This window comes from Salmo salar, chromosome ssa25 (assembly GCF_905237065.1).
Source record: "Salmo salar chromosome ssa25, Ssal_v3.1, whole genome shotgun sequence".
Classification (NCBI taxonomy): domain Eukaryota; kingdom Metazoa; phylum Chordata; class Actinopteri; order Salmoniformes; family Salmonidae; genus Salmo; species Salmo salar.
The window spans coordinates 1,308,960-1,322,362 of NC_059466.1; the positions used below are offsets into that span (position 1 = coordinate 1,308,960).

At 43.3% G+C, this 13,403-nt stretch overlaps 1 protein-coding gene across 1 annotated transcript in view; it reads right to left on the reverse strand.

Annotated features, from left to right (window-relative positions):
* Positions 1 to 13,403, reverse strand: part of clybl (citrate lyase beta like) — a 220,545-nt gene that overhangs the window by 110,859 nt on the left and 96,283 nt on the right. Inside the window, exon 2 of the mRNA XM_014172831.2 lies at positions 4,697 to 4,910. Coding sequence (XP_014028306.2) covers positions 4,697 to 4,910 — 214 coding nt within the window. The remainder of the gene's footprint in view (positions 1 to 4,696; positions 4,911 to 13,403) is intronic.

Here is a 13,403-nt window from a genome sequence, read left to right on the forward strand (position 1 = left end):
GAGAGTGGAGTAAAAATGTCAATTTATTTCCTTACGATGTTTACAAGTATGTGCTGTAGTAAAGTGGAGTTGTTTTGTCAAAAGTAAAATGTGTCCTATGCCTAATTTTAGAATACTTTTAGTGAACTGCTACAGAACAAAAAAAATATGGGATCCAATGAGAATTATTGGATTTGGTATATGGTATGTACAGTGCATTCGGAAAGTATTCAGACCCATTAACTTTTTCTGCATTTTACTACCTTACAGCCTTATTCTAAAATTGATTCAATTGTATTTTCCCCTCATCAATCTACACACAATACCCCATAATGACAAAGCAAAAACAGGTTTTTATATATGTTTTTTAATTACATTAACATAAGTATTCAGACCTTTTACTTAATACTTTGTTGAAGCACCTTTGGCAGTGATTACAGCATCACGTCTTCTTGGGTATGACGCTGCAAGCTTGGCACACCTGTATTTGGGGTGTTTCTGCCATTTTTGGTACCCTTCCCCAGATCTGTGCCTGGACACAATCCTGTCTCGGAGCTCTATGGACAATTCCTTCAACCTCATGGCTTGGTATTTGCTCTGACATGCACTGTCAACTGTGGAACCTTATATAGATAGGTGTGTGCCTTTCCAAATCCTGTCCAATCAACTGAATTTACCACAGATGGACTCCAATTTCGAGTCTCATAGCAAAGGGTCTGAATATTTTTTTATTTATTTTTAATACATTTGCAAATATTTCAAAAAATATTAGAACACAACACATGGGATGTTGTGTGTAGATTGCTGAGGATTATTATTTTTTATCCATTTTAGAATAAGGCTGTAACGTAACAAAATGTGGAAAAAGTCAAGGGGTCTGAATACTTTCCGAAGGCACTGTACATACACGCACAAAGGCAGGCTGTCCTTCACCTGAGCTCATTTGAAATGGCATTGCGGGTCATCACAACAAGACATAAAATGCCTGGCTTGAGAAAAAAAAAATACAATGTACAGGATGACTCGTGGCTTTGTTCACACACAAGTGCACACACACACACACACACACACGTTTGGCTTCATACACACACGCATCTCCATGCACATACTCATAAACACGTCTGCCCCCACACACACACACACACAATACAACAACAACAGTAGCTCTCTACAGTTCCAGATGCCTGTGTAGGTCAGCCCCGAAGTGACTCTTCTTATCAACTGTATACAAGAATTTACCCTGTGTTGTTTTAGGTGCTAGAAAGACAAACATTTCGCAACACCCGCAATAACATCTGCTAAACAAGTGTATGTGGCCAATAAAATGTTATTTTATTTTATTTGAATTCAGCATTCTCTGTGTTAGTCTTGACAACCCCCATTGTCACGCCTCTGAGAAGCAGCGGTTACATCATGTAGGTCTGATATCTGATTGGAGGTTGACTTTACAGAAATACTATTGGTCAACAACTCAGGTTTTGTATCCTAATATCTCAGATGCTTATAAAAGGGTCTAAGATTCATTGTTATATAAGCTCTATTTAAAAAAATATAAATAATATATTAGCAAAAATGTCTAAAAACATGTTTCCGCTTTGTCATTATGGGGTATTGTGTGTAGATTGATGAGGAAATGTTTTTATATAATCCATTTAGAATCTAACGTAAGTCTAATGTAACAAGTTATGGAAAAAGGGAAGGGGTCTGAATACTTTCCGAATGCACTGTATAAATCCCAAATCTGTCTTTCACTATGTGTTTTCCATATTCACATGGATGACATTACCAAATAATTATGGTGGACAATAATAAGCATTAAGAAGTGTAACATTTGTCTTTCACTATGTGTTTTCCATATTCACATGGATGACATGACTAAATAATTCTGGTGGACAATAATAAGTATTAAGAAGAGTAACATTTGGATGACAAGATGCATTGACTATAAAACAACTTTTTGTTCAAACACTTTCCTTTACAAATCAAAAAGGAACTAAGAGAGAGAGAGAGAGAGAGAGAGAGAGAGAGACAGAGAGAGAGAGAGAGAGAGAGAGAGACAGAGAGACAGAGAGACAGAGAGACAGAGAGAGAGAGACAGAGAGACAGAGAGACAGAGAGACAGAGAGACAGAGAGACAGAGAGAGAGAGAGAGAGAGAGAGAATGTATGAGCATTTCAGAGGAAGAGCGGTGGTCACCATGTTTGTGTTATGTGGCAGTCACTACCACCACCTGCAGGAGAGTGGATCAGATGACATCGAAAGACAGACACACACACCAAAACCTAACCAAAGACATCCTCACCTCTGGTCTGTGCCAATAGCCTACAGCCTTGTTTTAAGCTAATGAAACCAGGGCGATTTTATATCTCATAGTTAGTCTTTTTCTAACCCATCAAAATGGGCAAGGAAAACAACATCCCTCCACTTTCACATTCCAGTGAGAGAGGTACTCCCTGCCGGCCAAAGCCCTGTGTGTGTGTGTGTGTGTGTGTCTATGCGTGTGTCTGTCTGTGCATCCGTGCTCATGTAAGAGCATGTGCCTGCCTGCCTTGGTGTGTGTGTGTGTGTGTGTGTGTGTGTGTGTGTGTGTGTGTGTGTGTGTGTGTGTGTGTGTGTGTTTGCTCCCTTCCGGCGCAGCCACGCCACCCTACCATCTGGCGAAGGAAATGGAGTGTGAAGTACAGTATAGTTTTGGACCAGGCTCCGTTTCAGAGGCTCAGCAGTTAGTTCATTAGTTCCAAACTTCCAGGGATTACACAGAAAATCTCAACGGAGGGGAGTCAGGAGGGAGGGATGGAGAAGTGAAGGAGATAGGAGGTCAACAGGGGAGAGCGAGACGTCAGGAGGAACGCCAGCCTATAGGGTACGAAGAGAAGGTACGAAGGGGGGGATGAAAGAGACAGGTGTAGCCGTCAGCTCCACTACAGGGTTTCAGCTTGCCCTCCTCCACCTCATTCCCCTCTTCTCCTCCTTCCCACTGATCTTACAGATATGATGATATGCGTAATAGTGTTAGTGTGGTCAGCCTTGTCTTCCCCCCACTATTTCCCTCCTCCTCTCCTTCTCTCTAGCCTTTTGCTCCTGTCCCTCTCCTCTCCGTTCCTCTCCTCTCAGGGTAGCAGTTAGCAGGCTCTGGGCAGCTCTCTTTCACTCCGTCTGTCAGTCGGGCAAGAACAGGGGCAGCGTGGGGGCCTGGCATCGGTTGGCACGGCGACAGGCCCGCTGTGCCGTTGTCATGGTGAAGGTAATCGCAGCGAGGGTTAGCGGCGAGCATAGCGACTGTAGCTAACAACGTCGACAGAGAGACAAACAGGAAGGCCGGATAGCTTAGCTCTCTGGTGTAACGATGTTACACAATAATAGGTTAGCGGCGAGCTTGGTTGATTCTCAAAGGTGATTATTGTGACAATATGTTTTCTGCGGTCTTCCTTCGCTCACCACTTAGCGTTTTCACAGATTTAATAGATTCTTTAAAACAATATTAGAGGGAAAAATATCTAAATCATAAATGCACTCAATGGCAGAATGTCATTATCAGTTCTGCAGCATTAATTGGCGGTGTAAAATGGACGCCTGCATGCACACACACGAGAAGTGTAATTTAGCCCTGTAGGAAAATAAAGCGTCCTGTCTGAAGGTATACAACAAAACCCCCCATGGATTTCCAATTGCCACAATGCACAAAGCAGCTGAGAGAGTGGGAAGTGGAAGAGAGGGAGCCGGGGAGAAAAAGGTGCCTTTAATTAAAGAGTTAATAACTCATTTCAACATAGTACTAACCTAGCAAATAAAGAATATATCACAGGGTTTGCCGCATTATGGCAGAATTGTTTTTAAGCTAACATATGGTCGTGACAATTGACTGAATCCTGCTCCGACTCGGGAGCGCTGTTGTGGAGCGTTAGGCCGTCACCAGAACAGAAGGGGGGACAGTAATGGGATTAGTAGGAAGGGGATTCTTGGAATACAATACTATTTTTCCATGGTTGGCTGTGTGTGTGTGCGCGTGTGTACACAATGCCACGTTCCTCTCTACCTCTCCTCCACACAAAGACATAAAGCTTGTTGTTTCTAAACATTGATCCTTAACAGGCTCACAGCTGTTTAGCCTGTCAGTCACACTTCTCCTTTTTTATTTGTCTTTTACTCTCATATGACAGAAACAGTCTGAGCCATATCAATCATCTTTATTATCATGACTTAGAAACCTTTGTGTCTCAACTTTTTCCCCTTCTCTTTACCCCTTCTCTTCTCCAACCAATCATGATTTCATAGGGTGGGCAGGGGAGGCCGGCGGGGCCAATGGGGAAGCCGTGTGGGCAGGATAAGAATGCTTTTTAACCTGCTGCATCTGCTGGCTTCCTGCTGGTTGCCCAGTTGGGACAGTGGGATGTGGTCACCTTGTTTTAAAGGCAGGGGATAGGGGGGCCGGCTCAGGCCTTTGTGGTATTGTAATGGGGTGAAATTAGCTTGTTTTAAGCATCTCTTTTAGGTCATTTTCTCATTCACCACTGATTAAGGCCTGGCAGCACCTGGCTGACCGAGAGCGTGAGCTGGAATTAAGATTTTAGCCAAGGCGGAAGCTGACACACACACTTGGAGATGATTGTGCAAGTGCGTGCGTGCGTGCGTGCGTGCGTGCGTGCGTGTGTGTGTGTGTGAGAGAGAGAGAGATGCCTGTGTGTGAGTGTGCACACCCAAGTGTGTCTAACAGTACCTTCTTGCTGAGGGCTACTCCATCCTCACAGTCCAGTACGGCACAGTCTAGGCCACGCAGCGATGCCAGTTTCCTCAGCTTCTTCTCGTCATTGCCGGGGCAGTAGAGCACGGCGCGCCGCGGCACATATCTCAGGTTGGTACCAGCTACGTGATGGCTGCGACATCCACCATGACACCATGGTAAAGCCACAGACAGGAACCACCGAGTGTCCCTGTCAAACAATGGGTCATATAAATGTATAGGCCTACATGTAGAAACACACATGCACGCGCCACCCACATGCACACAAAAGCGCAAGTGAATGCTGCAACACTAATTATAAAACAAAGTCAAACAAACATAACCTCACAGTAGGCCAACAATTAAATGCCAGGCACTGTTATAACTGCTGTACATGGATGTTTCAACACACTGTAGAAGTGGATGTCATTTTGTGTTCAATCCCCAATGACAATGATCTTGCCCCAGAATTAAGACCCATACAATTGGAAAGGGACACTCCTGAAAGTTCTGCTTTCCTTTCCTAACCCTCGTTGGAAAACATTAGCTGTTTCTCTTTTGGTTCTCCATTCAAGTGAATGAGCTGTGTTGACCTGGGCTTTGAAAGCCTTTACCAGTGACAAGATCACAAACGTATGCAAATGCTCTCCAGTAGGGCTTAGCACATCCAGCTGAATACACTTATTAAAAGGCAGTGTGTGTGTGTGTGTGCACGCAAGTGTGTGTGTGTACTCTAAAGTTTGGACAACACAGCAAATCTTCATAGAATGTCCTAGAATCAGAGGCTGGTTCTAGCAAACAGAAGAGACTATACAAACACCACAGAGCCTATGGAGAGACACGCAGTCACTCACATAAATGTACCAATGTTTAGATAGGCTCCGCTGCCTACAAATTAGCACACATTTAACCACACACATGTACGCAAAACACACACGCAAAACACACACACACATACACCATGTAAACACACACACTCTCTTTTTAGTCAGTCACACACCAATAATCACAGTTATGACACACAGCACACACTCGTCACGTCTTAATTATTGTTCTGTCGCTCAGGCTGCTCAAACTGTTAGCCCTAATGAATGGCCTAAATGATTAGGATCACATATATCTAATTACAGTAGGAAACAGCCTCTCTGCTGTCACTGCAGTCTCCCTAAACCTCCAAGGTCCTCTCCAAGGGATCATATTTATAGAAAGCGAGAAGAAAGGGAGAGAAGAGGGGGATATGGTGCTCCTTGTAAAAAGGAAGAGGGACAGAAGACTTCTCTTTTCTACTCTTTTGTTCTCCTTAAAGGTGCTAAAGTCCTTTTAATAGCCACTTAAGCCCATCGACCATGCTTATGAATGCCCTGCAGAATCAATTTGAGGGCCTAATCTGGAGCAGGGGGATGATGCAACTAGAGCAGGGCAAATAAAGCCAATTCAGGTGGTTTTAGTTCTCTCTTTAGTGGGTCTCAGGTACACATACAGTAAGGCTCTCTGTGGGGGTCTCCTCGAACGCTAGTGTTTAGATTTGGTAAGTAACAACATCTCACAAAGGACTAAAGGCTAGAGGGCAGAAGGAATATGCAAAAGAAGCAAGCCTGTGTTAGTCATGCGGATTGGAGGGAACAGAGGTAAAGAGGGAGGGTCTTGCTGGATGTCACTTTGGGGGACAAAAAGCTACAGGGCCATATTGATGAAGGAGAAGAAAAAAAAGCTAAATTAGAATGAAAAATAAAGAGGGTGTGGGGGATGGAGGAGGGAGGTAGAGGTCAGAAGAGGGTTGAGGGATGGAGGGTGGTGGTTGTTGAGACCCAAATGAAGTCCTCTCCATTCAGCACAGACCGCTCTGGGGTGTATGGTTAAAGAGACATTTTAAGTGCCCACTTGAAAGGCAAATAAATGATAATGTAAGTGAGGGACGCTTACCAGAAGATGTTGGCGGTAATTAAGGAATAGATTTCATAAAAAATGTAAAAAACTACAGAGAGAGGGGGAAAGAGCAGAGAGAAAAGGAGGAGGGAGAGAAAAGTGAGAGGAGAGAAGAAAGAGAGGGATAGAGAAGGGGGCCTTTTATGTGGAGTCACCAGAGACAGAAGAGGAGTGGGAGACCAGATCAGCTGACACAGAGGTCAGACACCACACTCAGCATTTCTCAAATCTCTCCCTTTTCTTCTTTCTATTGTTCACTCTCTCTTCCCCCCTTTTAGCTCAGTGCAGAGAGGCTGCCTTCGCAGTAACCTGGTGACTGCAAGAGGGAAGAGGGGAAAGGTGAGGTCAGTGTGATAGATATGTGACCCGTTTCAGGAAACTAGACGTATGTCGCAAGTCACGACTTCACAGGAGAGCCATTTAAACAAGGTTTGCTTTATTTGATGGTCCGATCACAAAGCAAACCCTTTTTAGCCCAAGCTGTAGGAGAAAGCGGGAGGTGCACTGGGAAGACCAGTGTTAGTTACCCTCAGCTCAAAGTTTAGACAGTGTGAATTAGCCTAATGGTTTCAATGCAGCGGGTGCTTGATCAATAGTACAGTATGGCACACCTGTGCCTGAGTGCGCAATAGCAGGTTAAAGCATACAGATGTAGGAACTTAATTTGATCACTCTATTGCAAGAAACTGTCCTGCAATGCAGAAATGTTTCAATCCCTACAAAAATGTCCATTAATTATAATCCACAAAACAATTCACATTTCCTGTTGCTGCAGGATTATTTTCCTGCTGTAGAAAACTGGCTGAAATGAAGATCAAACAAATCTGTATACCCTAAGCTAACTGAAGTGTTGCATTTGTAATGCTGTGCGGTTTGTTGCAACTTTCTTGCTACCTGCCAACTTCACGTTTTTTACATTCCAAGTTTTAATAGCCATTTAATATTTGTAGTTTTCCACCTCTGTCAACTTTTTTCATTCAACTTTTTCACCACGAACACTTTATCCGGACATGGTTCCACAGGAGCTCCACCAGCCGAAGCTAACTAGTAACATTAACACATGCCATCTAATTGCAGTCGCTGTACTCAGGAAAAGGAAAACAGGAAAACTATTGCCTTATGGTGAGGATAGCCATGCTGCAAGCCCAGCTTCAGACGCAATCGTTAGGCAAGGATAATTTAAGTGTAGGAAAGGATGAAACAGCGTCTGTGCCACCAATAAGTACAGATAGTAGAATAAATCCCCTCACACAGCAGAAAAGTCAATAAAAACAATATGGGGATGAGGTAGGCAGATTGGATGGGCTATTTACAGATGGGCTATTTACAGATGGGCTATGTACTGCTGCAGCGATCGGTTAGCTGTTTAAAGTTAGTGGGGGAAATGTAAGTCTCCAGCTTCAGCGATTTTTGCAATTTGTTCCAGTCATTGGCAGCAGAGAACTGGAAGGAAAGGCAGCCAAAGGAGGTGTTGGCTTTGGGGATGACCAGTGAGATATACCTGCTGGAGCGCGTGCTACGGGTGGGTGTTGTTATCGTGACCAGTGAGCTAAGATAAGGCGGAGCTTTACCTACCATAGACTTATACAGATGACCTGGAGCCAGTGGCTCTGGCGATGAATATGTAGCGAGGACCAGCCGACTAGAGCATACAGGTCGCAGTGGTGGGTGGTATATGGGGCTTTGGTGACAAAACGGATGGCACTGTGATAGTCCGCATCCTGTTTTCTGAGTAGAGTGTTGGAGGCTATTTTGTAAATGACATTGCCGAAAGTTTGTTAACACAGTATCCAAAGAAGTGCCAGATGTATACAGAAAGGTGTCTGCGTAGAGGTGGATCAGGGAATCACCCGCAGCAAGAGCGACATCGTTGATATATACAGAGAAAAGAGTCGGCCCGAGATTAAACCCTGTGGTACCCCCATAGAGACTGCCAGAGGTCTGGACAACAGGCCCTTCAATTTGACACACTGAACTCTGTCTGAGAAGTAGTTGGTGAACCAGGCTAGTCAGTCATTTGAGAAACCAAGGCTGTTGAGTCTGCCGATAAGAATACAGTGATTGACTGAGTCGAAATTCCTTGGCCAGGTCGATGAAGATGGCTGCACAGTACTGTCTTTTATCGATGGCGGTTATGATATAATTTAGTACCTTGAGCATGGCTGAGGTGCACCCGTGACCAGCTCAGAAACCGGATTGCACAGCGGAGAAGGTATGGTGGGATTCGAAATGGTCAGTGATCTGTTTATTAACTTGGCTTTCGAAGACTTTAGAAAGGCAGAGCAGGATGGATATAGGTCTATAACAGTTTGGGTCTAGAGTGTCACTCCCTTTGAAGAGGGGGGATGACCGCGGCAGCTTTCCAATCTTTAGGGATCTCAGACGATACAAAAGAGGTTGAACAAACTGGTAATAGGGGTTGCAACAATGGCAGCAGATCGTTTTAGAAAGAGAGGGTCCAGATTGTCTAGCCCAGCTGATTTGTACGGGTCCAGGTTTTGCAGCTCTTTCAGAACATCTGATATCTGGATTTGGGTGAAGGAGAAGCTGGGGAGGCTTGGGCAGGTAGCTGCGGGGGGTGCGGAGCTGTTGGCCGGGGTTGGGGTAGCCAGGAGGAAAGCATGGCCAGCCATAGAGATTACATTTTTTTAAATTCTCGATTTATCGGTGGTGACAGTATTACCTAGCCTTAGTGCAGTGGGCAGCTGGGAGGAGGTGCTCTTATTCTCCATGGACTTTACAGTGTCCCAAAACATGGTGTTAGAGTTACAGGATGCACATTTTTGTTTGAAAAAAAGCTAGCCTTTGCTTTCCTAACTGACTGCATTATTGGTTCCTGACTGCCCTGAAAAGTTGCATATCGCGGGGACTATTTGATGCATGCGCAGTCCACCACAGGATGTTTTTGTGCTGGTTGAGGGCAGTCAGGTCTGGAGTGAACCAAGGGCTATATCTGCTCTTAGTTCTACATTTTTTGAAAGGGGCATGCTTATTTAACTGGTTATGGCTAGGGGGCAGTATTTTCACGCCCGGATAAAAAAACATACCCGATTTAATCTGATTATTACTCCTGCCCAGAAACTAGAATATGCATATAATTATTAGCTTTGGATAGAAAACACTCCAAAGTTTCTAAAACTGTTTGAATGGTGTCTGTGAGTATAACAGAACTCATTTGGCAGGCCAAAACCTGAGAAGATTCCATGCAGGAAGTGCCCTGTGACAATTTCTTGCCCTTCTTGATTATCTCTATCCATTACAGGGGATCTCTGCTGTTACGTGACACTTCCTTCGGCTCCCATGGGCTCTCAGAAGGCGGCAAAAAGCTGAATCGTGGCTTTGCAGGCTCTGGCTGAAAAAAAGTAGCGCGTTTGGGTAGTGGCTGGTCACAGTACTGTGAGACTCAGGCTCGTGCCCGAGTCGACCCCATGCTTTATTTTCTGTCGTCTGTTTACCTAAACGCAGATTCCCGGTCGGAATATTATCGCTTTTTTACGAGAAAAATGGCATAAAAATTAAATTTAAACAGCGGTTGACATGCTTCGAAGTACGGTAATGGAATATTTAGAAATCTTTTGTCACGAAATGCGCCATGCTCGTGACCCTTATTTACACTTCGGATAGTGTCTTGAACGCACAAACAAAATGCCGCTATTTGGATATAACTATGGATTATTTTGAACCAAACCAACATTTGTTATTGAAGTAGCAGTCCTGGGAGTGCATTCTGACGAAGAACACCAAAGGTAATCAAACTTTTGTAATAGTAAATCGGAGTTTGGTCAGGGCTAAACTTCGTGGGTGTCTAAATAGCTAGCCGTGATGGCTGGGCTATGTACTCAGAATATTGCAAAATGTGCTTTCACCGAAAAGCTATTTTAAAATCGGACATATCGAGTGCATAGAGGAGTTCTGCATCTATAATTCTTAAAATAATTGTTATGCTTTTTGTTAACGTTTATCGTGAGTAATTTAGTAAATTCACCGGATGTTTGCGGGGGGTATGCTAGTTCTGAACGTCACATGCTAATGTAAAAAGCTGTTTTTTGATATAAATATGAACTTGATTGAACAAATCATGCATGCATTGTATAACATAATGTCCTAGGGTTGTCATCTGATGAAGATCATCAAAGGTTAGTGCTGCATTTAGCTGTGGTTTGGGTTTATGTGACATTATATGCTAGCTTGAAAAATGGGTGTCTGATTATTTCTGGCTGGGTACTCTGCTGACATAATCTAATGTTTTGCTTTCGTTGTAAAGCCTTTTTGAAATCGGACAGTGTGGTTAGATTAACGAGAGTCTTGTCTTTAAAATGGTGTAAAATAGTCATATGTTTGAAAAATTGAAGTTTTTGCATTTTTGAGGTTTTTGAATAACGCGCCACGGGATTACACTGGCTGTTACGTAGGTGGGACGATTTCGTCCCACATACCCTAGAGAGGTTAATGTTTTCCCTCATAATCTTGGACTATCAGACCACCATCTTATTACATTTGCAATCGCTACAAATAATTTGCTTAGACCCCAATCAAGGATCATCAAAAGCCTCGCTATAAATTCTCGTACAAACAAAAAATTCCTAGATGCTCTTCCAGACTCCCTCTACCTACCCATGGACGTTATCATTGGCTCCCTGGTATACAGAAAATACCCGAGCCCTGAAGCAAGCTTCCAGAACATTGGAACGGAAATGGCGCTCCTCGAAACTGGAAGTCTTCCGATTAGCTTGGAAAGACAGTACAGTGTAATATCGAAGAGCCCTCACTGCTGCTCGATCATCCTATTTTTCAAACTTAATTGAGGAGAATAAGAACAATCCAACATTTATTTTTGATACTGTCGCAAAGCTAACTAAAAAGCAGCATTCCCCAAGAGAAGATGGCTTTCACTTCAGCAGTGATAAATTCATGAACTTCTTTGATGAAAAGATCATGAACATTAGAAAGAAAAGTATGGACTCCTCTTTGAATCTGCATATTTCTCCAAAGCTCAGTTGTCCTGAGTCTGCACAACACTGCCAGGACCTAGGCTCAAGGGAGACACACACGTTTTTTAATCCTATATCCCTTGACACATTCCAACTAAACTACTGAAAGAGCTGCTTCCTGTGCTTGGCCCTCCTTTGTTGAACATAATAAACGGCTGTCACTGCTGTCTTCAGAAATGGACCAAAATGCAGCAGAGTTAGTATTCATCCTTCAATTTAATTGGAACGAAAACTATACAAGAACAAAAACAAGGAAACTGACAGCCAACAGTCCTGTCAGGTGCAACCACACTAAACAAGAAACAATTACTCACAAGCCCAAAGAAAAACACACACTACTATATAGGACTCCCAATCAAAGGCAACTCAACACACCTGCCTTCAATTGGGAGTCCTAATCACCAACACAACCATTCACACACACAAAAACCCTGCCACATCCTGACCAAAACTAATCCAATTGCTCCCTCTGCTGGTCAGGATGTGACAACGGCTCCCTATCCACTGGATGTATACCAAACTCACTAAAAGTGAGTAATAAAGCCTCTCTTGAAAAAGCCAAAGCCTGAACCAGATAATTTTTTTTAACAAATCAGCCTATATCAAATCTTCCATTCCTCTCAAAACATTTTCAAAAATCTGTTGCACTGCAACTAACTGCCTTCCTGAAGTCAAACAATGTATATGAACCACTTCAGTCTTGTTTTAGACCCCATCATAGGACTGAAACTGCACTCGTGAAGGTGTACTCGTGCTCCTAGACCTTAGTGCTAGTGCTTTTGACACCATCGATCACCACATTCTTTTGGGGAGATTGGAAACCCTCATTTGGGGAGATTGGAAACCCACAGACAAGTTCTGGCCTGGTTTAGATCTTATCTGTCGGAAAGATATTAGTTTGTCTCTGTGGATGGTTTAACCTCTGACAAATCAATTGTAAGTTTCGGTGTTCCTCAAGGTTCCGTTTTAGGACCACTATTGTTTTCACTATATATTTTACCTCTTGGGGATGTCATTCGGTAACAATGTTAACTTTCTCTGCCATGCGGACGATACACAGCTGTACATTTCGATGAAACATGGTGAAGCCTCAAAATTGCCCTCCCTGGAAGCCTGTGTTTCAGACATAAGGAAGTGGATGGTGGCAAATGTTTTACTTTTAATCTCAGACAAAACAGAGATGCTGGTTCTAGGTCCCAAGAAACAAAGATATCTTCTGTTGGATCTGACAATTAATCTTGATGGTTGTACAGTCGTCACAAATAAATCAGTTAAGGACATTGGTGTTACTCTGGACCCTGATCTCTTTTGACGAACATATCAAGAATATTTCAAGGCCAGCTTTCTTCCATCTTTGTAACATTACAAAAATCTGAAACTTTGTCAAAAAAATGTGGCAGAAAAAGGTAACCAATGCTTTTATCACTTCTAGACTAGACTACTACAATGCTCTACTTTCCGGCTACCTGGATAAAGCACTAAATAAACTTCCCTTAGTGCTAAACACGGCTGAAAGAATCTTGACTAGAATCCAAGAATGTGATCATATTACTCCAGTGCTAGCCTCTCTACTACACTGGCTTCCTGTTAAGGCTCTGGCTGATTTCAAGGTTTTACTGCTAACCTACAAAGCATTACATGGGCTTGCTCCTACCTATCTCTCCGATTTGGTCCTGCCGTACATACCTACACATACGCTACGGTCACAAGACACAGGCCTCCTTATTGTCCCTAGAATTTCTAAGCAAACAGTTGGAGACAGGGTTTTCTCCTATAGAACTCAATTT